The 26,602-nt window shown below is 32.3% G+C and overlaps 1 protein-coding gene across 7 annotated transcripts in view; it reads left to right on the top strand.

The window, feature by feature from the left end:
* The window catches only part of Ptpn12 (protein tyrosine phosphatase non-receptor type 12), a 106,953-nt gene that overhangs the window by 59,514 nt on the left and 20,837 nt on the right, over positions 1-26,602 (top strand). For all 7 annotated transcript variants that reach the window (XM_013356049.4, XM_078040175.1, XM_078040173.1 and 4 more), the window contains 6 exons: positions 1,892-1,951; positions 3,412-3,554; positions 11,359-11,425; positions 13,798-13,875; positions 13,973-14,071; positions 20,114-20,199. In XM_013356049.4, coding sequence (XP_013211503.2) covers positions 1,892-1,951; positions 3,412-3,554; positions 11,359-11,425; positions 13,798-13,875; positions 13,973-14,071; positions 20,114-20,199 — 533 coding nt within the window. The remainder of the gene's footprint in view (positions 1-1,891; positions 1,952-3,411; positions 3,555-11,358; positions 11,426-13,797; positions 13,876-13,972; positions 14,072-20,113; positions 20,200-26,602) is intronic.

Genomic DNA, 26,602 nt, shown 5'->3' with positions numbered 1-26,602 from the left:
TAAATGGAGTAATAGTGTGCTTTGAATGATCTGTTTGGAAACTATATGTTCATTTCAAGGGAAATAATTGAGAAAGACCTTTGATGATTCAAGTATAATATATCATATTAACCTTTCATATCCATATTATCCTTCCCAAAATTGTTGAGTTTGAGAATTGCTCTCCTGGAAGTTAAAAAATCAATCCTTCATGGCAGATAATTTAATATGAAACTTAGAATATATACCTTATTACTTAAGGACATTAAATAAATTAGATAAATTAAGTAAATTAAGTCAAGCCAAAAATATAACACAGCACAAATCAGAGAAAATGAATTTTAAAATAAAAACAATGAAGAAAAAGCATGAGTAAGAAAACAAAGGATGGAGAAAAGGAAGTCTAATATAGTCAAGCTTAAGAATAGAATAGGTTTTTTTTTTTCTTTTAGGTATCATGTAGCATCTTCTTTGTTTTTTTGTTTTTGTTTTTGTTTTGTTGTTGTTTGTTTGGTACCAGGGATTGAACCCAAGGGCGGTTAACCACTGATTGACATCCCCAGCATTTTTATCTTTTATTTTGAGACAGGCTCTCACTAGATTATTTACAACCTCGATAAATTGCCAAGGCTGACTTTGAACCTGTGATCCTCCTGCCCCTGCATGCACCACCACACCTGGCTTGGCATCTTCTTTCTTAACCACATAAAAAAAATAAATAAAAATAAGATTTTATTTGCTCAGGCTTGTGTATATGTGAAAACTAATTGGAATCATTAAATGTTTATGTCATCTAAAAATGCCCTCTTAGAAACACCTACCATAATATTTGACCAAATAATCTGGGTACTCTTGGCCAACCAAGTTGAGCCAAGATATAAAGTCAACTGTTACATTCTCCATTTCTCAGCATTACTTTCACTTTGCTTTCTATAATTAAGTGAAATATAATTCACATATTTATTTATCACAACAGAACACAAATTTCTGAGTAAACAGAAATTTGCTGGTTCCAAAAAGCCAAAAATACTTACTCTCTTGTCCTTTACCGAATAAGTCAAATCTTAGACCAGTTCTCATCTATATTCCTTTTTTTTAAAATTTTTAGTTATAGATGGACACAATACCTTTATTTTATTTATTTATGTAGTGCTGAGGATCGAACCCAGTGCTCCATGTGTGTAAAGCAAGCGCTCTACCACTGAGCCACAACCCCAGCCCTGTTTTCCTTTTTTGGTAAAATAAAAACATATACATTCGAAAAATACAAAGTAAATTATCATGATTTGAAAAACTGAAACAGGAAAAATATTATTCTTTTAATAAAATAGCATATGATATTATCCTTGACAATCACTGCCCTAAACTATCATCTAAGGTTTTAATTAATAGGACTATAAGAATAATCTGCTTAGAGACACACTGATAAAGAGGCTTCATTCTAATACTTTGGCTAAATGACAGACAGTGAAAGACTTAAAGTGAGAGAGAGAGAGAGAGAAAGTAAGTAAGTTAGTTAGATAACCTGGGTGCCATGGCACATGTCTGTAATTTCAGGCACAGAATTGAGGGAGTCTGAGGCAGGAGGATCACAAGTTCAAAGCCAGCTTCAGCAACTTAGTGAATTTTGTCTGAAGATTTAAAATTTTTTAGAAAACTGAGGACTTAACTCAGTGGTAGTGTGCCCCTGAGTTCAATCCCCAATACCACCCCCCCTCCGCCAAATATATATATGGAGAGAAAGAGGTATAACCTTTAGAATGGTTGTTTGTATAATTATCAGGTACATCTGGAATTTTAAAGGATAATTTTATATTGTGGGCTTTAAGTGTTTTGTTTATATATGTGTTTGGTATGTATATGTTTTTGTTTTAATGTTTTCTTAGACTCACAAATGTTTCTCTGTCTTTAGGAAGATGAACAAGCAAGGACAGACTACTTCATTAGGACACTGTTACTTGAATTTCAAAATGTAAGTACTTTCCATTAGATGCAATCTCTTAAGAATAGTTTTCAAAGAGAAGATATATAAATACTATACTCTTAAGTCACCATGCAAGCTAAATCTTCATTTAGGCATATATTATTTTTACTTGAGGCTGTTGACTTTAAGTGTTTCAGAGCTGTATAATATGGTAATTTCTCAAGGAAAGAATCTGAGAAAAATGTGATGAACATTGTAAAAATGCCTGTCAAATTCTTCCTCATGTCTCTATTTTTATTATCTTAATTTTTAAACCATTATAAATACTCAACTTATTCATAAAGTACATCATTCTTACCAATTTATGCAATTGTAAACGTACCTATAATCTTCTACCTTCCTGTTTATGTGCATAGTTTCAAGTACTTTTACTGCCCCTAACTTTACCTATCATTAACATGTCCCTTTAGATGAGTCATTTATTGTACATTGTAATTTTTTTCATCTATAATAATGTGTACCTTACTGAATTTCTATAGTATTATCAGGCCTGTGAGTCTTTCTAACTTCCTAACAGTAGATACTATCATCTGCACTGTGCATAGATACAGGGGCTTCAGAAAGTAAAATGTTTACCTAAATTACTCAGTAAATGGCAGAAGTAAAATTTAATTAGTTTTACCTAGATTCCAAACCCTTTACTTTCTATTAACACCTAGAATAACCATTCTCAAAACATTTGTGACATCAGGACTCTCTTACCTTCTTAAAAATTTTTTACATTTTTTATGCTCCCAGAGAGCTTTTATTTATTTTTGTGGGTTGTATCTTATACTGTAATTAAAATGGAAACTGAGTTTTTACAAGGCATGAATAAAATGAAAAGATAAAATCCAGCGTCTTCAGCATATATTCTACTAATTGTTAAAGTAAAAGACAAATAACCCCTTATTAATAATCTGAAAACACTTTAAAATTGATGGACCCACCCTGACCCCAAAGGATTGAGAATAGACAGGGTGGTACTCAGACCATACTTTGAGAACTGAAGTTCTTTTTTAGTTCAATATTCTGTTGGTCTAATTATACCACATTTTAACACAATGTTTATGGTATATTACTCTTTCATTAATAGTGTGGATTAGTTAAATGATGTATATATAATGTATGGTTAAAATGTACTTTCTGGAGGTAAGACCACTGGGGTTAGATCCCACATTTGTCACTTCCTGTGAAACTTTAGGTAGGGTATTTAATCTTTCTATCAATTTCTTTACCTGTTAAATGAAGACATTACAACACTACCTTTCTTATGGAGATTAAATAAATTGTTACATGTGAAGCCATTTAGTATCAGTACTTGGCTTATTGGAGGCAATCAGTAAATATAGTTTGTTACCTTTTTTTAGGTAGTGTAAAGTACCAAACAAAAATGAAACTAAATGAGATGTACAGCTTTAAATTTTGCAAATATATTTTCCTAATTATTGAATTTGTTTTTCATGAAGGAATCTCGTAGGCTCTATCAGTTTCATTATGTGAACTGGCCAGACCATGATGTTCCTTCATCATTTGATTCTATTCTGGATATGATAAGCTTAATGAGGAAATACCAAGAACATGAAGATGTTCCTATATGTATTCATTGCAGGTACAAAAGAATTTTCCACATGTATAAATACAGTACTTTTCTTTAACCTCAATGTTGAATAAGGTTCTATTTCTACATTAATGTGATGATAGTAATCCTTAACTTATAGCCTTGTTATATAGTATGTTGAAATTTTAAAAGGTACCCAAAGAAGAAATTTTTATGTGGGTAGATATCTTATGACCCAAACATTGTTTCGTAACAAATTAGTAAATATTCTTTCCTAAGGTTATTAAAGCTTGTGTTAGAGAATAAAAGCAAATCATTAATTTTTTAACTTAATTTCTCTTAACAGTGGTCAGTTTTCATAACTAATAAACATTGATGAGAATTTATATATACACACACACACACAACACACACACATACACACACACACACATACTGTACATAAGGTCTTATTTGTCTAAGGTATCATTGGTTTCAAGATATACCATTATGGGGCTGGGGTTGTGGCTCAGTGGTAGAGCACTTGCCTAGCATGTGTGAGGCCCTGGGTTTGATTCTTAGTACTGTATATAAATAAATAAAAGAAAATCCATCAGCAATTAAAAATATATTTTAAAGAAAGGTTCCATTATTTGATATTTATTAAGAATCAGAAATCACTACCACATACAAGGGAAGGAGGTAATATGTAAGAAGTCATAGATGATAAGGTACATATCAATTTCACAACTGTTACAATGGGGATTAAATGTGTATTTTAGAACTGACAAACAATTCAGTGGCTGTTTCCATTCATCAGGCACGTAAGTTTCCATGTTTGCGATGTTGCCCATCATATCATGAATCATATTTTAAAGTTACTGAAATCTAAGTAGACCAGAAGGCTAGCATTCTTATATTAAGGCAGTATAAACTGTAATTGTGCTTTATAGAAGATGACTTCATTGTAGGCAATACCTAAGACTAAATGATTGCTGGCATTCTTAAAGTTTAGATGTACCTATATTAAATTGCTCCGTAAAGCGGGGCACTGTGATGCATTTCTATAATCCCAGCTACTCAGAAGGCTGAGGTAGGAGGATTCCAAGTTTGAAGCCAACCTAAGAACTTAGACCAACCTTATCTCAAAAAAATTAGAGCTGAGGGCCATAAGCAGCTTAGTGAGACCCCATCTCAAAATAAAAATTAAAATGGGGGCTGGGGCTATAGCTCAGTGGTAGAGTGCTTGCCTAGCAAGTGTGAGGTACTGGATTCGATCCTCAGCATTTATTTTATAAATAAAATAAAAGTATGTCCTTCTACAACTAAAAATATTTTAAAAATAAAAATAAGCTGAGAATGTGGCTCAGTGGATTCAGTCTCTAATACCAAAAATAAACAAGAGCTGGGGGTTGTACTAGGTGGTAAAGCACCTCTGGGTTTAATCTCCAATATTGCCCCAAAAAAGTCTTGGCATTTATTCTATCAGTATTTGAAGTTCAGTTAATCTTTGCAAAACTAGTCCTTTTGACATATAAAAAATCATGTAAACCCTGCCTTTGATTTTGGGGGGAATAAATGTTGAATATGATATTGTTTGTTTTGGGGAGGTAGCTAATTTTATATTCTAAGGGTAGGGTAGAGTTTAGTTCTATTATATATTTTGCCTAAGATTAATTAGTTTAAGATAACTAATTGTTCTGTTCTGTTTGGGGATTTTTGTTTGTTTTGGTTTGGTTTGGGGCAGTACTGGATCAAACCTAGGGGTACTCTACCACTGAATTACATCCCTGGCCCTTTTGTTTTTTATTTTGACGGGGTCTTGCTAGACAAGCCTTGATCTTAAAATCCTCCTGCCTCAACCTCCTAAGTAGCTGAGATTGCTGATATGTCACTGTGCTTGGCACTAACTATTCTTTTTTGTTTTTAATATTTATTTCTTAGTTATAGGTGAACACAGTGTCTTTATTTTATTTTACTTATGTGGTGCTGAGGATCGAACCTTAGCACCTCAAACATGCTAGGTGTGCCCTCTACCTCTGAGCCACAACCTAGCCCACTAATTATTCTTAATTAAATATTTTGGGTTATATTGTAATCTGGTTATTTTCTAGTTGATAATATACTTGATCCTGTTTATAACAGAGAGCAAGGAAGCATTTCAGTTGGGAAGAAGTACTTAATTTTGGGGGGAGCGCGGAGTCAGAGAAATTACAAATGCATTTTTGTCCCATAGCTCATAAGAATCTGTATGATTGCTTAATCCTAAAATATTGACAATCTTTTGTTCCTTGTTTAGTGCAGTATATTATGAGTGTACTACTTTATATTTGATCTTAAATATTTGCTATTAATTTCTGCCCACATCCTTTTTTGGATGTTTTAAACAATAGCTTACATGTTTGTTGTTTAGTCTATTTTTTAAAAATTTATATTTCTTTACTGACTTTTATTATTAAGAGTGTATTAAAAATCATACTGTTTCTTATAAATTTGCTTATCAGGAATTTTTAGGTTACGTGTTTAATAAACTAATAAAAGTTTCAAAATATTTGTTAATGCTACAGCTTTACTATAAAATTATTTCGATGATGTCTGTAATATCTAATTACTTGTAGTGATTTTTCGTTTATGAGTTGTATTGTATACACCTCTTCTAGTTAAAAAGCTTTGAAGTATTTTTGTAATTTTTATTTTATTTTTAGATTAATTACATTTTTAATTTTTCATTACTGTATTATAGTTGTGTATAATATTGGAATTTATTTTGGCATAATTATACAAGTATGAAATATAATTTATTCCAATTCTAGTCTCGGAACTTCTCCCATCCCTCCTCTCCTCCCGTCCTGTTCCTTTTCCTCAACTCTACTGGTTTTCCATTTATTTATAGTTTTTTTTAAATTAATGCCTTATAGAGATGTACATAAAGGCAATATTTACGATAGTATGTTCATAAATGTACATAGGAAAGTTTGGTTAGTTTTACTCCACTGTTCCTCCCATTTTCCATCCCTCTTCACTCCCCATACATCTCTCATCGATTTTCATGGATTTCCCTTCATCCCCCAACTTTTTCTTTTTCCTTATTTTGGTTTAGCTTCTGATATGAGAGAAAATAGTCAACCCTTGACTTTCTTAGTCTAGCTTATTTCATTTGGCATGATATTCTTCAGTTCCAGTCATTTATCAGCACATGCTATAATCTCTTTCTTCTTTGTCAGTTGATATCTAGACTGGTTTTATAACTTGGCTGTTGTGAATTGCACGACTATAAATTCTGATGTAATTGTGTCACTATAGTATGTTGATCTTAGTTCTTGTGAGTAAAAACCAAGGAATGGCATTAGCTGAGTCATATTGGAACCATTCCTAGTTTTTTGAGGAATCTCCATGCTGCTTTCTAGAGAGGTTGTCCTAATTTGCGTTCCTACCAACAATGTATGAGTATACCTTTTTCCCAACATCCTCACAAACATTTATTATTCATATTCCTGATAAATGCCATTCTGACTAGAGTGAGGTGAAATCTCTAGTTTTAATTTGCATTTCCCTGATTGCAAGAGATGTAGAACATTTTTTAAAATCTAAAATCTATTTGTTGGCCATTTGTATTTCTTCTTTTGAAAAGTGTCTGTTTAATTCTTTTTCCCATTTACTAGTTAGTTTTTGTTTGTTCTTGGATTTTTTGGGGGAGGGTATTAAGTTTTTTTGAGTTTTTTATATATTCTGGATATTATCCCCCTGTTTGAGAGGTAGGTGGCAAAGAACTGTGGCTTTCTCTTCACACTCTTTAATTTTTTCCTTTGGAGTGCATAATCTTTTTGATGCTGCCCTACTTATTGATTCTTCATTTTATTTCTTGTGCTTTAGAAGGCTTGTTAAGGAAATTGGTACGTGTCAATATGTTGATGTGTTGGGTCTATGTTTTCCTCTAGCATTTGCAGAGTTTCTGATCTAATTCATAGGTCTTTTGTGTTGAGGGAAGAGAGAAAGAGATCTAACTTCATTTTTCTACACATGGATATCCATTTTTCCTAGCACCATTTGTTAAAAAGGCTATCTTTTCTCTGGTGTGTGTTTTTGGCTCCCTTGTATATCAAATGACTGTATCTGTGTAGATTTTTTGGGGGTTCTCTATTCCATTCGTGTTTCTCTGTTTTGATGTCAATGCCATGCTGTTTTTATTACTAAACCTCTGTAGTATAATTTGAGTTTTGGTATTCTGATGCTTCCAACATCGATCTTTTTACTCAGGGTTGCTTTGACTATTCCGGGTCTCTTATTTTTCCAAATGTATTTTAGAACTTTTTTTCCCCCTCTCGTTCTGTGAAAAATATCATTGGTATTTTCATGGGAATTGCACTCAGACAATATAATGTTTTTGGTAGGATGACCATTTTGATATTACTAATTCTGCTATCTAGGAACATGGAAGGTCTTTCCATCTTCTAAGGTCATCTTTATTTTTTTTCTTTTTTGGGTGAGCGGTATTCTAGGGATTGAACCCTGGGACACTCAACCACTGAGCCACATCTCCAGCCCTTTTTTTGTATTTTATTTAGAGATAGGGTCTCACAGTTGCTTAGGGCCTCATGAAGTTGCTGAGGCCGTCGTTGAACTTTCGATCCTCCTGCCTCAGCCTCCCAAGCAGCTGGGATTACAGGCGTGCACCCACTACACTCAGCTCATCTTCAGTTTCTTTCTTCAGTGTTCTGTAGTTTTCATTGAAGAGGTCTTTCTCCTCTTTAGTTAGATTTATTCACAAGCATTTTATTTATTTATTTATTTATTTATTTAGGTTATTGTGAATGGGATAATTTCCCTAATTTCTTTCTTAGCAGATTCATTATTGAAGTGTAGAAAAGCAATTGATTTATGTATGTTGATCTTATATCCTGCTACTTTGCTAAAGTTATCAGCTTTAAGTTTCTTCTGATGGAGTTTTTAGGTCTTTTAAATATAGGATCATGTCATTAGCAAACAGATAATTTGACTTCTTCTTTTCCTATTTGTATCCCTTTAATTTCCTTATCTGATTGTTCTGGCTAGAGTTTGAAGGAATATTTTGAATAGGAGTAGTGAAAGTGAACATTCTTGTTTTGTTTCTCATTTTAAAAGAAATGCTTTCAGTTTTTCTCTGTTCAGTATGATGTTTGCTTTGGGATTGCCACATATATATATATATATAGCCTTTAAGTTTCTTCTATTTGCAGTTTCCCTAATGTTTTAAACATGAATGGGTGCTGGCCTTTGTCGAATGCTTTTCTTCCATCTATTGAAATGATCATATATTTCTTGTCCTTAGCATTATTTATGTGGTGTATTACATTTATTGATTTGTGTGTGTTGAACTAGCCTTGCATCCCTAGGATGAGTTTAGTTCTCATCTTAATTATTTCCTGTCTTCTGCTTTTGGAATGAGTTTGTTATTCTTTTTTCTAGTCCCTTGAGGTATAATGGGGCATAAATATTTGCATTCATTATATCTTGTTGGATAGTTCCCTTAACCAATATGAAATGACCTTTGTCTCTTCTGATTGATTTTGGCTTGAAGTCCACTGTATCTGATATGAAAGTAGCTACCCCTGCTTGCTTCTGGCTATTATTTGCAAGGTTTATCTTTTTCTGTTCTTTCTCCTTTAGTCTATGGATATATTTGTCTGTAAGGCGAGTCTCTTGTAAACAACATATGGTTGGGTCTTATTTTTAATCCAACCTGCTAGTCTATGCTTAGATTGAAGAGCTTAAATCATTTATATTCCATGTTATAAAGAGATGATTTTTATTTCCTTCCATTTTGATTTATCTCTAATTCCCATTTCTTGATTCTCCTTTAACTATTTTTCTATTGTGACCATCCCTGGGCTGGTTTTTATTTTTATTTTTCATTTCTTCTACATGAAATATTTCATGGTATGTTTTACCAGCTTAGTGGTTATAAATCCTTTGTTTCTGCTTATTATGGAAAGTTTTTATTTCATCTTTAGTTTTAAAAAATAGTTCTACTGGGCTGGGGATGTGCTCAAGTGGTAGCACGCTCACCTACCATACGTGAGGCACTGGGTTCGATTCTCAGCACCATATAAATATAAAATAAAGATATTGTGTCCACCTAAAACTAAAAAATAAATATTTAAAAAAAAATAGTTCTACTGGATCTAGTAATCTTGGTTGGCACCTGTTTTCTTTCAGGGATTTGTATATTCCAAGCCCTCCTAGTTGAGGAATCAGTTGAAATTCAAATTGGCTTACCTCTAAACGTAACCTACCATTTTCTCACGCAACTTTTAAAATTCTGTCCTGATTTTGTTTGTTGGGCATTTTCTTACTGTGTGTCATGGAGAGGATTTTTTTTTTTAATCTTTTCTCTTTGAAGTTCTATATGACTCTTGTATTTGGATTTTCATGTCATTCCTAAAATTGGGGGAATTTTATGATGATATTTTATTGAAAAGTTTGTGCATTCCCTTAGTTTGTATTTCAGAGCTTTCTTTTATGCTAGTGATTCTTAAGTTTACTCTATTTATGTTATCCTCAATTTCTTGAATATTCTCATCATTGTATCTTGACATCTTTATTGTCAAGTTTATTTTCAAGATTATATACTTTGTCTTCAAGGCCTGAGAATTATCTTCAAAGTAATCTAATCTATTGGTGATGCTTTCCACTGATTTTTTAAATTTGATTTATTGAGTCTTTCATTTCCAGGATTTTGATTTGGTTCTTTTTTAGAATCGTCTTATTGAAATGATCTTTCATTTCCTGTATTTTCTGAGTTCTTTCATTATATAAGAACTTTCTAAATTATTTTCTTACACTTCTTCCACTGTGGTGTCAATGGGATCAGGTGGTGTTGTGTTGTGGGCTGTTGGATGGTTTGTTTCCTTGATTTTTCATACTGTTTGTATGTCTGCCCATCTGCTGGGATGATCATCACTTCTTCTTACATGCAGGGAGTATTTTGTGAGCCTCTTTCATTTTAGAGCCCTGGACTGAGTGAATATCCAGGTATTGATGCTTTCATTCAGTGTGTCCTTAGCTGTTTCCAGTATGAAATCACTCTCTGGGCTACTGTTCTTTCACTGCTTCCTTTCTGGGCTTTGGAGGGATTAGAGAATACACCTAGAGCTATTCTACCATCTTCTCCTCCCAGGCAGGCTGATCTTTGAAACAGTAAACCATCCTCATTTCCTGGCTTTCCTGGTGCCTCGCCTGCCTCTTAGAAATTAGCCAGCACCTGCACAGCTCAGCAACCTGGACCTCCTAAGCATAAAAGAGGAAGTCTGGAGATGAATCCAAAGAATGGTGGGGTCCACAGACAAAGACCACTAATTTTTTTTTTTAATTAAAAAGCCTGAGGTTATTTTACTTTATACTCTCCAGCTCCCATTAATTCTTCAGGAAGTGAGAGCACATCGGTTTTCTTGTTCTTTTAGGGAAATCACTGCTTGTACTGAAACTAATTTCTAAGGGCTTGCAGCATTTTTCATCTTGCCATTACTTCTCTCAGGTCAAATGTACTATTTCTTACTCTACTATAAAACACAAGAGCCATTTTGAACATAGAATAAATTTAAAGGATATTTTTAGCTAGACAAGATTTTTTGAATTAGAATAAGATTTCTAAACTAAAGGCTCACAGGTATTCTATGAGTCACTCTTAGAAGTTTCTTGAATTAGGCTTTAAAACAATATAAATACTGATGTTATAAATGTCATGCATGCATTTTTAAGCTGTAGTTTGTTTACTAAATAAGTAGTATTTTATACACTTCTAAAATTATTTCTTGTTTATGAATGTTCATATGCCCATCTGTATTTTGTATTTGTTTTATCATAAAATCAATTTTGTTTTCAAACTTTATATCCTTAGTGCAGGCTGTGGAAGAACAGGTGCCATTTGTGCCATAGATTATACGTGGAATTTACTCAAAGCTGGGGTAAGAAAAATTTTTTTGTAGCATTATATCCATCTGTTATGATTTTCAAACAGTATTAATTGCAGTAAATGATAGCATTTTTAAAATTTGTTCTTTTTAGTTATACATGACAATGGAATTTATTTTTATATATTTAACAAGCATGGAATATATCTTATTTTAATTAGGATCTCAGTCTTGTGGATGTACATGATGTTAAGAAATAGCATATATTTTGGTTATACACGGTACTTTTTCAGAATTAGTTTTACCACATAAGAATAAAAAATAAAGATAATGAAAAAAGTATAAATAGTTCATATTGCCTTGAGGGTAATGTGTGGGACAAGAGAGTTGAATGAATAACTGCATTAGTGATGTAAACTGCAATCTAACTTTTCTTAATACAGACTTCTCATTGCCTTTTTTATATTTATTCTAGGTATAAGTGTACTGTATTCAGTAAATTTATGCCTACTGGAGATATTATAGTATAGTAGTTAAGAATGCTAATGGTGGAGCCACACTGCCTGGATTAAAATTCTGACTCTCCTCTATGAGCTGTGGGATTGAGTTTATTGTTAGTTTTTTACTGTTGGAATTATGATTGTTTCTGCCATTGCTATTTCCAAAAAAATTGTGTATGAAGCTGTGGAGGATACAAAAATAGATAAGACACAACCCTCATTATAGATTTAAAAAACACATTACCACATATTTTATATATATGGTGCTTTTGCTGTTTCTATATTATGTTCATTTTCTATGCATTCAGGACAGATTTTTAATCCTGTAGCTTTAGGCTTTCTTTGAGCATGTCATTCTGTATCTTCCTTAAAATAGAGTCGATACAGTTTCACTTTTCCTTTTTTTCCTCTATTTTTCTGCTTTTTGTCCTGCTGTCTTTCCATTTTTAATTTTTTTTTAAAAGAGAGAGTGATAGAGAGTTTTTTTAGTATTTATTTTTTAATTTTTGGCAGACACAACATCTTTGTATGTGGTGCTGAGGATGGAACCCCAGCCATACGCATGCGAGCACTCTACCACTTGAGCCACATCCCCAGCCCCCATTTTTAAAATTTTTGTTAGGGAAAATTTAAGTTTTAAAAAATTTCTTTAAAATCTCTGTGGTGTTAGAGTTTATTTTTGTATTCTTTAAAAATTATAATCATTTACTAGTTCTCAAATTAAAATTTATTAAGTGGAGGAAAAAGTTAACTAGAATTATGTCATTTTAACATTAAAGTCAAAGATTAAAACTGAATTGGGAAGAGGCATTTAAATGAATGCCATCACACAAAATTTCAGGTTTATTCAGAAAGTCTGAGATGTTCAGATCATTTAATCTTTTTAAAAAATATTTTTTAGTTGTAGACCAACACAATACCTTTATTTTATTTATTTACTTTTATTTGGTACTGAGGATTGAACCCAATGCCTCACATGTTCCAGGCAAGTGTTCTACCACATGAGTCCCAGCCCTGGTCCCTAAACATTTTTAAATCAGTCTTTATTTGATTGAATTTGGCTTAACATAAATGTAATAATCATAGGCCTTAATTATTTGTCAGTTTTTTTTTTTTGATGTCTACAATCTCTAGCAATGAATTTGGGAAACATTCACAACTCTTCCGTCTTCCTCATTACCTCAGAATATCCTTGTTGATCAGCATATTTAATAGCTATGTTTCAATAAACTTGTACTAGTTTCTCTCCCATTTAGACTGTCATCTTCCTTAATAACAAACATTTCCAGAGTATTGGATCTGCTCATGTTAGGATTGCCTTGTGGCAGTACTTCCAATTCCACATATACAAGGAATTGTGTAGGTTGTTTTACAATCATTCCCTAGAGACAAAACTGTTGAATCTGTATGTTTACCTAGTACTTTTAGCTGGTCCTTACATTGCTGATCCAGGAGATGCTGGCCTGTAGAGTTAAGACTAAATTGTGTATTTTTTACAGTTTGATCCTGAGGAACATTATCTTCTCTCTTCCTTTCAGTACCTTCTCCTCTTCCTTTTAATCTTAGTTTTTGTCCATATCAAATTCTCAGTCCTCCAAGTAAATTGTATATTCAAACTGCCATGCCTGTGTATATTTTCTTCACTTTTTATGAAATAACCTTATTTTCATAGCCATCTTAATTGTCACTCCACCCATCAAAATTTATGATAGACTCTTTATTCCTAGTACTTTGTAATCATGCTTTGGCTGGATATTAGCTTTGTATCCACAATGCCACATTCCATGTCTAATATATGATGAATAGTTGTGTCTAATATCTATATGAAAATAAATGAAATAAATGTATCTAAGGTCTGTATGAAAAGTTGGTCTTTTTTACTGTGTTTTGGAGTAATTCAGATTTTATAATTATTCCTTCTTTTAGAAAATACCAGAAGAATTTAATGTATTTAATTTAATACAAGAAATGAGAACTCAAAGGCACTCTGCAGTGCAAACAAAGGTATAGTTGTTTGTTTTACTCCTTAAACTACATTTTTATAAATGCCTTGTTTTATTTAAATGTCTTTTCCCTTATTAATCATCTGTCTCCCTGATAGGAGCAATATGAGCTTGTTCATAGAGCTATTGCCCAACTGTTTGAAAAACAACTACAGTTGTATGAAATTCATGGAACCCAGAAAATTGCTGATGAAGGGGTAGGTGTTCTTGACCTGTTAATTTTAGCAAACTTTTTACCAAGCTATAATATTTAGCTTTTAATTGTTACCTTATATTTTATCTAACATAAGAATAGCCACAACAGTTATTATTTTTATCTAATGTGATTTTATTAAGTTGTGAATGTTTCCCAAATTTGTTCTTCATGTTTATATCTCTGTCAAGTCATATAATTCATTATTGTTTAAAGTATAAATTACTTTTTAAAAATGTTACTGTATTTTCTCCCTCCACTCACCTAAATAATTATGAGTTGTTTTCACTTAAATTTTATTTTGTTCTTGGCTTGACAATATGAAGTTTTGCAGTTGTTTTTGTATACTGTATGCTATTTAAGCAGAATTATAAGCTCCCTTTTGTCATGTTGCAGTTCAGTGTCACTTTAGCTTTAAAAGAGCTTATCAGATATTCATACTTTTGACCTAAAAAAATTAGGTATTCTCATTAGTGTTTTCATTTCTGCCTCTGTTTTGTAATAGTTCTTTCCTTGTTCATGATGGTGCTAAGTTTGGGGGTAGAATTTCTTTATACCTTTATCATAGAACTATCTTATAATGAACCAAATATGAGAAAATTAATCATAAAATTATAACTTGTTTTTCTTTTTCTCTATTAAATGGTTTTGTCAATTTCCCAGAGTATTCATTTGAAATTTCTTAGTTTTTCAAATAGAGATTTATTAACAAATGCTAGTCTTAGTATACCTTCAGGTAATCTAATAGTGTTCTATGAATTTAGGAACTCTGTGTATTCCCTTTAATAGCCAAGTGACAGTTTTAATGGTGTTTTTTTAAATAAAATATAACTTTTATGTTTTTATGTAGTGCTAAGGATCAAACCCAGTGCCTCACCCATGCTAGCAAGTGCTATAACCCCAGTCCTGTTTTTAAGATTTATATACATTGGTCTGGGGATATAGCTCGGTTGGTAGAGTACTTACCTTACAGGCACAAGGCTATATATATATGGCTCCTCTTATTCCTTCGTTAATATAAGAATGATCATACAACTAGGCTTTACATCTCCATCTCTTTTTCCCTTTTGTTTAATTAAATCCTTTTATGTAACCTGTTCTAAATCTAGCCACATTTTTTATAAATGGAATGTTTTTTCTTTTGTAAAATTTATCTAAAACAAGACATTTACTATTTCAATATGGACTTTTCTTTAAACTTTAATTGGAAATATTTTCATTTTATTCCATAAATGCAAAATTAATTCAAACCTAACGTTTTTGTATTTCAGAAATGTATGTTAGGCTACCATTTTCTTTATTATATAATAATGAAAAATTTTAACCATTACTAACCTTTACATGTTTAATAAGATGTATAGGAAATTCTTTTATTGCAGTTTTCAGTGTTATTTTTTTTATTAAGCTTTTTGCTATATTTAAATAATTTCCAGGAAATAATGCTGATAAATATTGCATTGCTCTCTCATCTCAATATTCCTATTACCTGATCTTTATTAGATTTTTATTTTCTCACTCCTTGTTTACTAGCCTGAAGTTCACACTAGGATTATAATTTTGTCATAAGTGTTTGTATCTAATGGGTTAGATATTTACAGATGACTAAGAAATATAATAAAAAAGTCATAAATTGGATAAGAAGAAATGAATAATACCCAACAGCAAATAAGTGTTGATTTCAAATCTACTTTCTTATCATTGTCTGGTAGTAGACATACGCTAATTGTTGTTGAGATATATGCAAATTGTGTATTCTTTAACATTGTGTATGCATTCTGATAAATTATCATTTGACTATTTATGTTGTATGAATATCATAGAATTATCTTAAACACAAACTAAGACAGCTACCACTATTACTCAGCAATATAATCTTATGGACCACTATCGTGTGTGATCCACTGTGGAACCAAACTTGGTATGTGGTACATGACTGTATGTTTATATCCCAGGTGGATGAATTGATTAAAAAATAGAAAAATAAATGGATAGAAGATAATATAATCATCATAGATAGTTTTGTAACATTTTAAAAAATCTTACTCTTTTGGAATTTTTAAATATAAAATGACTGTTTTTATTAGGCAGGTATATGTAGTTGGAGATTGTTAGACCCACTTAGAGAAATGTGGAATCTAAAAAAATGGGAGAAATCATCTTAGAACTGTGTGGTTGAGTAAAATGAGTTGTATTTCAAATAAACAATTATGTATATATATTTACTGTTATATATATTTATATTTATAAAAATATATACTTACTGTATATATAATAAATATATATCTATAAATATATACATTTACTGTTCCAAAGCTATAAGAAATAATAAATCTCTTATTATTTCTCTCACACTTTAATTCAGAAGTAAAAGTTTTTAAAAATCTATATTCCAGAATTATTTTTGTAGAAATTTTAGTTTGAAATAGTTTTTGCTAGTATAAGACTCTATAGTAAATGTTGTTTGTTAGAGCTGTTTACACCTAAAATGATGTACCGAGTAGGGGAGCTAAAGAACGTTTGTTCTGTTGTATCATATTGATTTCCATTTAGAAACACCTTAGTAAACAAAAATCTATAAGGTATGCATGCAAGCCTTTTTATCTTTGATATAAAGGACACCATTATTGGTACTATCAACACTAGGATTTTCAATTCTAGAATGAATGATCAATAATGTGTGTTATGGTCCTTCTGTTGTGTTTTATACATTTTAGAGGAATTCTGAATTCATTTTAATATTGAATTCTGGAAAACTTCCTCAAATGGAATGTTCTGTATTTTTAAAGCACATATATTCTTAAATACTTGATACTTAGGCTCTGAGCCTTTCTTTTTTTATGTGTGGCCTTTTATACAGCTCTGTTAAATACACAAAATAACTTCTACAAGCTCTGCTTGAAACGAGATTATACTAGAAACCTATCCTTCCTATAGATGAATTTTTAAAATACTTTCAATTTTGAAAGTTAGTGATAGCTTCAACAGGTAATAAAAGCATCCCAAGAGAATTGTATAAATCAGGACAAATGAAATAATAAAAAATGATCAGAAGATGTAAGAGTATATAACAAAATTATTATAGGTAAATACTGGGACATCTAAGAATATTATTCTAATATGAAGTCTAGTGACCAGGTTTTGTTCCTGCTGTTAGGTAGTAGGTTTCCATTGAGTTGCAGTTCTGCATTGCCACATTGGTTGATTTCACCAGATGAAATTCATCTTTATGATGTTTAAAAAGCTTTTTTTCTTTTTTGCTGTTAATGGCTGTGTCATTCTCTCTATTGATTCCCATCATCATTTCATTCACCCAGAAGGAGGAATTCTTTATATCACATATAGTCACTTGCCTACAAAAGTCCTTAACTTCAATACCATTCCACCTTGATATTCTTAGTTTATATGTACATTTTTTTTCTTTCAACTGTAATATCTCTTTTCTTTGATTTCACAGCTTCATGGTACTTTTATCACCTTAGGTCTTTATTAGTATTTACTTTTATATTTTTGTTTGGTGATAATTCCAGACTTTACTTCTTGAAATTAAATACCATATCCTTTGTTATCCTGTTGACTGATGATTTTTTTTTCATTGCCCTACGTACAGGTTCCAGATGTCTAAATGCTCTGAAAACCTAGTTTTGTTGTGCTTTGATTTTTGTTTGTTTCTGTATCCAATTTTTATAGTCATTTTGTAGCAAAACCTTTTAATATGGCATGAGGCTATATGTTGTACTAAAAAAATTACCATTTTTTGGTTAGAAACAGTTTACTCAAAACAATTTTATGTAATTCACCTTTATTTATTTTATTTTTGTTGCAGTATTAAGGATCAAAACCAGGTCCTCACACATGCTAGGCAAGTGCTTCACCACAAAACTGCATCCCAGCCCTCACCTTTAACTTTTATTTAATGTAAAATTTTAGATTTTTGGTGCAAAGTAGTAATGAGTGTTATGAGAATATTGTGTGATTAATGAATCAGTAATATGTCAGGGATCTTTATGATGCAGGGCCTCTATAAGTTCTGATGGTGTCTGAGGATTTAAAACTGTGATGACCCAAACTCCTAATTTGCCTAGGACAGTAATATGTTGTACTTGTTTTTTACCTGTAATGATCAATAGTCCTCCACTTTCATTTTCAAAAGAGCCCTGATTTGGGCTAGTACATTATATGGTTACCTTACCAATAGTACATATCCTGGAACAAATATTTTTATAATGGTGGGTAGCTTGAAGTAATGATGAAAGTTTTCACTTTTATGATGTAATTGTTGTCTGGTCAGTTGGTTAGATGTATAATATAAAACTCCTCTGATCTATCAAATTATATATTAGGAGACAGGGCACACTGAAAATTGCTGGGAAGTTGAGATCTCTGTTTTCTTTAGTTGGAAACACTTTAAGTAACATAAATTTAAAAGAAAAAGAACCTGCCATGATAGCCATGGTAGAAATGTCTTTTATTTATTTATTTATTTACTTACTTACTTACTTCTTTTGCCCCTGAGGCAAGATCTCACTAAGGTCTCAGATTCCTGGACTCAAGCAGTGCTCCTGCCTCAGCCTCACAAATGGGATCACAATATATACTGGTTGCACCTGACTAGAAATACCTTTTGAAAATAACAAAACAACTGCACTCTCAGAGTTCCTTTATTGACAGTATATGCTGAGAGCTTTTTTAAAAAATTATCTGAGATGTAGGCAAGGTTGAAAATGATTTCTGTTTTCTGTTCCAGAATTAACAGCCTGGCTAGAATGAAACTAATTCAAGAGAGCATTTTATATAATAATTTTATAGTCATAAATCTCTAGATTCTTGTAGTTGTATTAACTTTGAATCCATCAATGTAAATGATGTCATTATTAACTCTTTTTTAATTTATTGTTTTTAGATAGACATGACAGTAGGGTGTATTTTGACATATTACACATACATAGAGTGCAGTCCATTACAATTTTTATCCTATTCTTGGGGTTTTACATGATGTGGAGTTACATTGGTCATGTATTCGCACATGAGCATAGGAAAGTTATGTCCAATTGATTCTACTCTCTTTCCTATTCCCATCCCCCCTCCCTTCCCTTCATTCTCCTTTGTGTAATCCAGTGAAATTTTTTACTTCTCTACCCTCCCTTGTTATGGGTTAGCATCTAAAAATCTTCTTCATAGCAAAGAAAACAGTCAAGAACATGAACAGAAAAATCTTAACCACATGCCCCTCAGGTAGAACATTAATCTCCAGTATTTACAGATTACTAAAAAAACTTAACACCAAACACACACACACACACACACACACACACACACACACACACACACACAGATAACCCAATCAGTCAATAGGCAGAGGAACTGAACTAGCATTTCATAGAATATTGGTCAACAAATATATGAAAAAGTGTTCAACATCTCTAGCTATTAGAGAAATGCAGATTAAAACTACACTGAGATTCCATCTCACTGCAGTCAGAATGGAAGTTATCAAGAATACATGTCATTGGTTCTTGTGACTCACAGGAACCATGATATTCTTAAATGGTCTCCCCAGACCTACTTAGTTAGCAGTATAAGTGTTAAACTCCCTAATGGAGTAGGGAATTTCACATGGTGGAAGAGGGTGGGACAAAGAATGTTTAAAATGAATCCTAGGACCAGTTTTAAGGTAGTAAATGGGAAGTCATAGTAGTACCCAAAAAAGGTTGAGAAAGGTGAAGAATAAGTTTTACTTTGTTGACTTTTTCCTTCTCTATACATATGAAGCTTCTATCTTGGACAGTTTGGGTTTTTAGAGTAGCATTTAAAATGTGCTGAAATGCTCAGGTACCCAATTGATTTTTTTCAGTAACTGATAATGGTTTATATAAATTATTCCTGTTGAAGTTTGCTCTTTTAGAGCCAGAATTTAAGAACCATTTTTTTTACTTTGCAAAAGTAGCATTATTTTAAAAATTCAAAAGCCAGAAGCAATTTAGTTAAACATAAGGAAGGAAAATTATTTTTTTCCTAGCTTTAGTAAAGTATTTTTTTCCTTTGGCAGAATGAAATTAGCACTGAAAGTTTGGTCAGCTCCATAGATACAGAAAAACAAGATTCTCCTCCTCCAAAACCACCAAGGACTCGCAGGTATTGTATGTCTTTGAGTATTTTCTTTGGAAGGATACTTGTATTTTACAGGGTGTTAATTAAAATGATAAATTGTCTGTATTTCTAAGTTACTTTTTTAGATGTTACTTTGTTTAGGATATAAGATATGTACAGCAATTGATTTGTTTCTGGTACAATAAAATTTTTTTTAAATTATTTTGGATAAAATGTCTGTGATGTACTGTAACAGAAGACAGTCAATCATGAATTGACTATAGCTCCTGTTTGGTACATGTTACAATTAAAATTTTAATTATTCCAAAAAGTTCTTATTTTCTTGTAATGATTGTACCAATAATATGACAAAAATTGTACACGTGTGTTTAATAACATCACTAGCAAAGTAATTACTGTCTCTTCTTTTACTTCTCTTTTTGGGGTGGGGACAGGAATAGCTGGTAAGTTAGTTACATGGAATAATGGAAGGAATATAGGCAATCATAAGGATGTAATTTCAAATCCCTTTCATCAGTTAGCTCTGGAGTTGTTATTTATTTAATCCTTAGGATTTGGATGGAGGAGGGGGCGGGCAGCAGTGGTGACAGCAGGGCTTAAGTATTGTCCTGAGGATTAAATAAGACAAATAAAATATTTTCAAGTGTTTTTTCTTGCATATGGATCTTTCCAAGCTGATTGACCTTCCTTCAAATTAGGATTTTTTTATACAGGGTACACCAATTCTTAATTCTGCCCCCTTGAAAGTTTGCTGCAGCTTGACCAAGTTCAATGAAGTGGTTAGGATTGGGTCTTGCCCTTGATTTGCTAATACCAAGAGACAGCTCTAATGTGATCATCCCCCCCCCCCCAAAAAAAAAGCCTACAACTTTCCTCAGTAGCTAAAGATTTGGCCAGAATTTCTGTATTCCCCAGGAGTAGTTTGTCTCACATTTCGATTAGGCAAGTTTCAATCTGCTTGTGAAGGAATATTCTGGATATGGAAAAGACACCTTTGTACTCTGGTCTAAAGGGGCTTTTTACATTGGGAGGTATTTCAAATTTTAACTTTAGTATTTTTAAAAAATATTTCTTAGTTATACATGGATGCAGTATCTTTATTTTGTTTATTTACTTTTATGTGGTGCTGAGGACTGAACCAGAGGCAAGCGCTCTACCGCTGAACGGCACCCCAGCCGCCTTAACTTCAGTATTGATAAACTGAATAAACTAAAACTATTTCTTTGAAAATTCTTTTCTTCACTGTATTGAGATACAGTGCTGCTTTTTAAAATTGTTAATAATTAGTGATAATATGTATGAAGCATCGAGCTACATGCTTGACCTATAGTAATAGGTTTTTAACATATAATTATTATAATCTCTGGAATGCATTTCAAAAAGCAAGGAAATCAGGAAGCCAGTATAGAGAGGTTAGGTCTCCACATTTAAATGTTCAAGATGTTAAACTATGGGATAACAGAATTTTCTAGTAATTCTTTCCAGTTTGACTTTCACCTTATTATCTATCAAAGTTGGCATTTTAGCCACCTGTGGGAGAAAACCAGTTGAAATCTATGAACTGTTCTCTAACTTCTTTGTACCAAGTTCTAGGGTCCTAAAAGAAAACTGTTGATCTTAAAGGTACTTAAGAAGCATGCTTGCCCCCTAGTATCTTCAAATTTGGTTTTTGAGATTGAACCAGTGTGGAAGCGTTCCAAGTGTATGCTGGTACTTATGATTTATATGTTCTTCTACTTCATAACAACATATAATAGTGGCCTCTTCCTAATTTTGCAGAGGAAAAAAATGAATAGAATGCTCTACGTTTTAAACCTTTCTCTTTTTTAAAACTTGGCTCATATTATTCTTTAATAATCCAAAAAGATGATAAGGCAGCAAATAAGTATTAGAAAAATATTCACCTTAAGATAGGTTTTTATTTGGCAGGCACACTCAAAGTTTTATGTGTGTATAATTTTATTTTGCATATGTAAGTCTGGTTTTTTGTTTGTTTTTTAGGGATGGGGGGTGCGAGTTCCTTCATATAATAGAGTCAAATGCCAGAATTTCATTGTTTTCCACAGAGAACTTTGTGACTTGGTGACTTATAAGTTGAGATGAGTGCTAGAACCCATTGTAAATTATTACAACATAATTGAAAATAAAGTCACAAAATTGAAAGATTGATAAAAAGTGCTTTGTTTTCCAGTATATGTTACTCTCTATGAGTGCAGTAACAAGTTCATTAATTGTTTAAAGTACATATTATTGGAGAAAGACTCGATAAAGAAACATTCATGTTTGTTGATTAGATTTAATTACTTTTCTGCTCTGGTTTATACTTAAATCATGTTTGTTTTTGTAAGCTTTGATGGCTTAATTTTTTATTGGTTCCTTTTAGTTTTACATGAAAATGGAATTCATTTTTACATAATTATATAAATGGAATGTGTTTTATTCTAACCCCAGTACCTCTCCTTTCCCTTCTCGTTTCCTGCTCCCTGCTCTATTGATTTTTCTGCCATTTACCTATATTTTTTTAAATTAATTTCTTATAGATATACATTGATGATGAGGTTCGCTATAGTATATTCATATATGTACATAGGAAAATTATGTCAGAAAAGTCTTTCCTTTTCCCATCCCCTCTCCTTTCCTTTCATTCCCCTTTGTCTAACCTTAAATCATATTTCAAACAGCAGATTTCATTGTCTGTTTTTAATACATACTTTGTTAAACTAATAGAGTTCTCTATGCACTTTATTTACCAATACTATCGCTTTGGAAATATACCTTGTTTGCTATTTCTGCAGACTGTCACAGATTTACTATGGAGACACAAAAGAGTTTATACCTGAGTAAATTTTCTTACTATGTTTAACATTTCAGAAACAGTATGCTTGATGCTTTTTTCTAATGCCTCTCTAGTCAAACATTTTAACTAGGAATAGGGTTGGGAGGAACACAGTACGATTCTGTTTTATACATTTTGATCTCTAAGCTGAAGTAAAGATTTATTGAAAGTTTAGTTATGTAACTGATGATAGAAGATTTGGGAATAGCTAAAATCTCTCTGATTCTGGATATGACAAAATACCCACAGAGGTAATAATCCTATTAAACACTAAAAAAAAATTTTTTTAAGGAATAAAAAGAACAATAAGGAGATAAAACCAAGAAACAGTGATGTAGAAACCATGAAGGAAAGAGGTTTTATTGTTTCCATTTTGTTCTGTTCTGTAGTTTTGGGGGAAAACAAGTGCTTTATCACTGAGCCATACTTGTGGCCCCTGAGAGTTTTTAATATGGCAAAAATATATTAATATCTCCTTCTTTAAAATGTCACCAGGGAAAATGAACTGGAATTTCAAATCTATTTTGTCTGAAGTGAGTTCAAAGCAAAGAGTTGAGAACTGTTCAGATGGAATAATTTAAAGCTACCTCATTTGGAAACCTTCAAATAGCTCAGGATGTGGTAGAACATTGGCAATTTAGGACCTTGGGAAAATGGCAGGTTGAAAATTAGTGAATGGGAGAAATCCATAGCACACAAAACGGTTAACATTCTACTTTACCTTTGTTTGTTTGTTTAAAAAATTCTTTCTTTTTTGAAATTTATTTTCCTTATTAGGTTTTTTAACAAAAACTATATTAAACTCAAATAAGTTGCCTTAAAATGTTTAATTTATGTGAAAGAAAGGAGCAAAATAACTGGATAAGAGAAAAATCAGTAGCATTTAAATGGAAAGTAAAGCCTTTAAGTCAAAATGCATTTATTTGCATTAATGAAAGAAATTAAAAGTTCTTGGTTGTAAAAGTTAAATGTAGTTTATCTTTGAAGTTACACTTAATATATCATTTCTAGCCATGTGTGGTGGCACATGCCTGTAATACCAGCAGTTCAGGAGGCTGAGGCCGGAGGATCCCGAGTTCAAAGCCAGCCTCAGCAAAAGCAAGGCACTAAGCAACTCAGTGAGACACTGTCTCTAAATAAAATACAAAATAGGGCTAGGGATGTGGCTCAGTGGCTGAGTGCTCCTGGGTTCGATCCTCATACCAAAAAAAAAAAAAAAGGAATACAAACAATTAAAGATGCTGGAGAGGTCATAGAGAAAAAGGAACACTTTCACACTGTTGGTGGGATTGTAAATTAGTACAACCACAAGGGAATCAGTATGGAGGCCTGTCAAAATACTAGGCATGGAACCACCATATGACCCAGCTATACCATTTCTTGGCATTTATCCAAAAGAATTACAGTCATCATACCCTAGTGATACATGCACTTCCATGTTTATAGCAGCCCAATTCAAGTACCGAATTATGGAACCAGCGTGGGTATCTATCAGTGATGAATAGATAAAGAAAATTTGGAATATATATATGCACACTATGGAGTTTTATTCTGCCATTAAGATAAATGACATTTTGTGATGTGCAGGAAAATGGATGAAACTTGGGACCATTGTGTAAATAAGCCAACTCAGAAGGTCAAGGGTCATATATTTCTGGCATATGCAGAAACTATAGAAGAAAAAGGAAAGGTAGTTGGGGAAATCTCATGAAAGTCAAAGGGAGATCAGTAGAGGGAAAGGGACCAGGGGGTGAGAGGAGGGGAGCAAGGGAGAAAGTTCTTGGGAATATTGTTATATTGTATGAATGTGTAAATATGTTACAACAAACCCCATCATTATGTACAACTATAATGCACTAATTTAAAAAATGCAGAAAGAAAAAATTACTGTATAGACTTCTCTTAAGTCCATTTTGATTTATAACATCTTTTAGATCCAAAAGTGTCTTTGCTGATTTTATATCTAGACAACCTATCTAGATATATTGAAATCACAGTATTACTGTACTGGCATTTTTCTGAGCCTTTATGTGAAGGTAGTATTTATTTTATGTAATTAGTTGCACTGACATATGGGGTGTAAATATTTATTGTCATTATTTCTTTTTAATGGATCTTTCCCTTATTGGTATATAGTGATCTCTTTGTCTCTTCTGATTAATTTTGGCTTGGAGTCTGTTTTGTCAGATATAAGAGTAACTACTGTTGCTTGCTTTTTGGGTTCCCTTTACATGAAATGTAATTTTCCGTCCTTTGATTTTTAGCTTGAGTATGTCTGTGCTTGTTAGGTATTTCTGTTGTAGGCAATATTCACTTGGGTCTTGTTTTTTTAATTCAGTTGGTCAGTCTATATGTATTTTAATTGGAAAGTTGAGATCATTTACATTCATTGTTATTATAGAGAGGTATATGTTTCTTATTTCCTGCCATTTTGATTTGTTTTAGTGTTTAATTCAATTCTAATTATCATTTGATTAGCTATTCTTTAATGAGATTTCTTCTTTTTTTAATTTGTTCTAACTAGTTACACATGACAGTAGAATGCATTTTGACACACTGTACATAAATGGATTATAATTTCTCATTCTTCTGGTTGTGCATAATGTAGAATCACACTGGTCATATAATCATATATGTACATAGGATAATAATGTCTGATTCATTTTACTATCCTTCCTACCCACATACCCCTTCCTCTCCCTTCACCCAGTTATCCTCCCTTTTCTTCCACTCTATAGTCCAAAGTATCTTATTGTCATCCCCCCGCCACTCCACCCTCACTTATTGTAAACTAACATCCATGTATCAGAGAAAACATTTGGCCTTTGGTTTGGGGGGATTGGCTTATTTCACTTAGCATGATATTCTCTGGCTTTATGCATTTACCTGCAAATCCATAATTTTATTCTTCTTTAAGCTGAGTAATATTTCATTGTGTATATGTACCACATTTTGATTATTCATTGTTGAAGGGCACCTAGTTGGTTCCATAGTTTAGCTACTGTGAGTAGAGCTGATAGAGTAGGCCCAAACCTTCACCAAGTTGGCTCAGGAACTGACTTCCTTAACAATACTCCTAAAGCTCAAAAAAGTAAAATCAAGAATCAATAAATGAGATGGATTTAAACTAAAAAGCTTCTCAGCAAGGATTGTTTGTTTAATCAATAACATGAAGAGAGAGCCTACAGAATGGGAGAAAATCTTTACCACAGGTACCTCAGATAGAACATTAATTTCCTGAATGTATAAAAACTCAGAAATCTTAACACACTCACACACACAAAAATAATCCATTCAATAAATTGGCTAAGGAACTGAACAGACTCTTCACGGATGAAGAAATACAATCAATCAACAAATATATGAAAAAATGTTTAACATCTCTAGCAATTAGAGAAATTTAAATCAAAACTACTCTAAGATTTTATCTCACTCCAGTCAAAATGGCAGTTATCAAGAATACAAGCAACAATAAATATTGGCAAGGATATGGGGAGAAATTGCACTCGTACATTGCTGACGAGACTATAAATTGGTGCAATCTTTATGGAAAAGCGGTAAGGAGATTGCTCAGAAAACTTGAAATGGAAC

This window comes from Ictidomys tridecemlineatus, chromosome 2 (genome assembly GCF_052094955.1).
Source record: "Ictidomys tridecemlineatus isolate mIctTri1 chromosome 2, mIctTri1.hap1, whole genome shotgun sequence".
Taxonomy (NCBI): Eukaryota; Metazoa; Chordata; class Mammalia; order Rodentia; family Sciuridae; genus Ictidomys; species Ictidomys tridecemlineatus.
The sequence above is the reverse complement of the archived record's forward strand: the minus strand, read 5'-3'. Positions and strand labels throughout refer to the sequence as shown.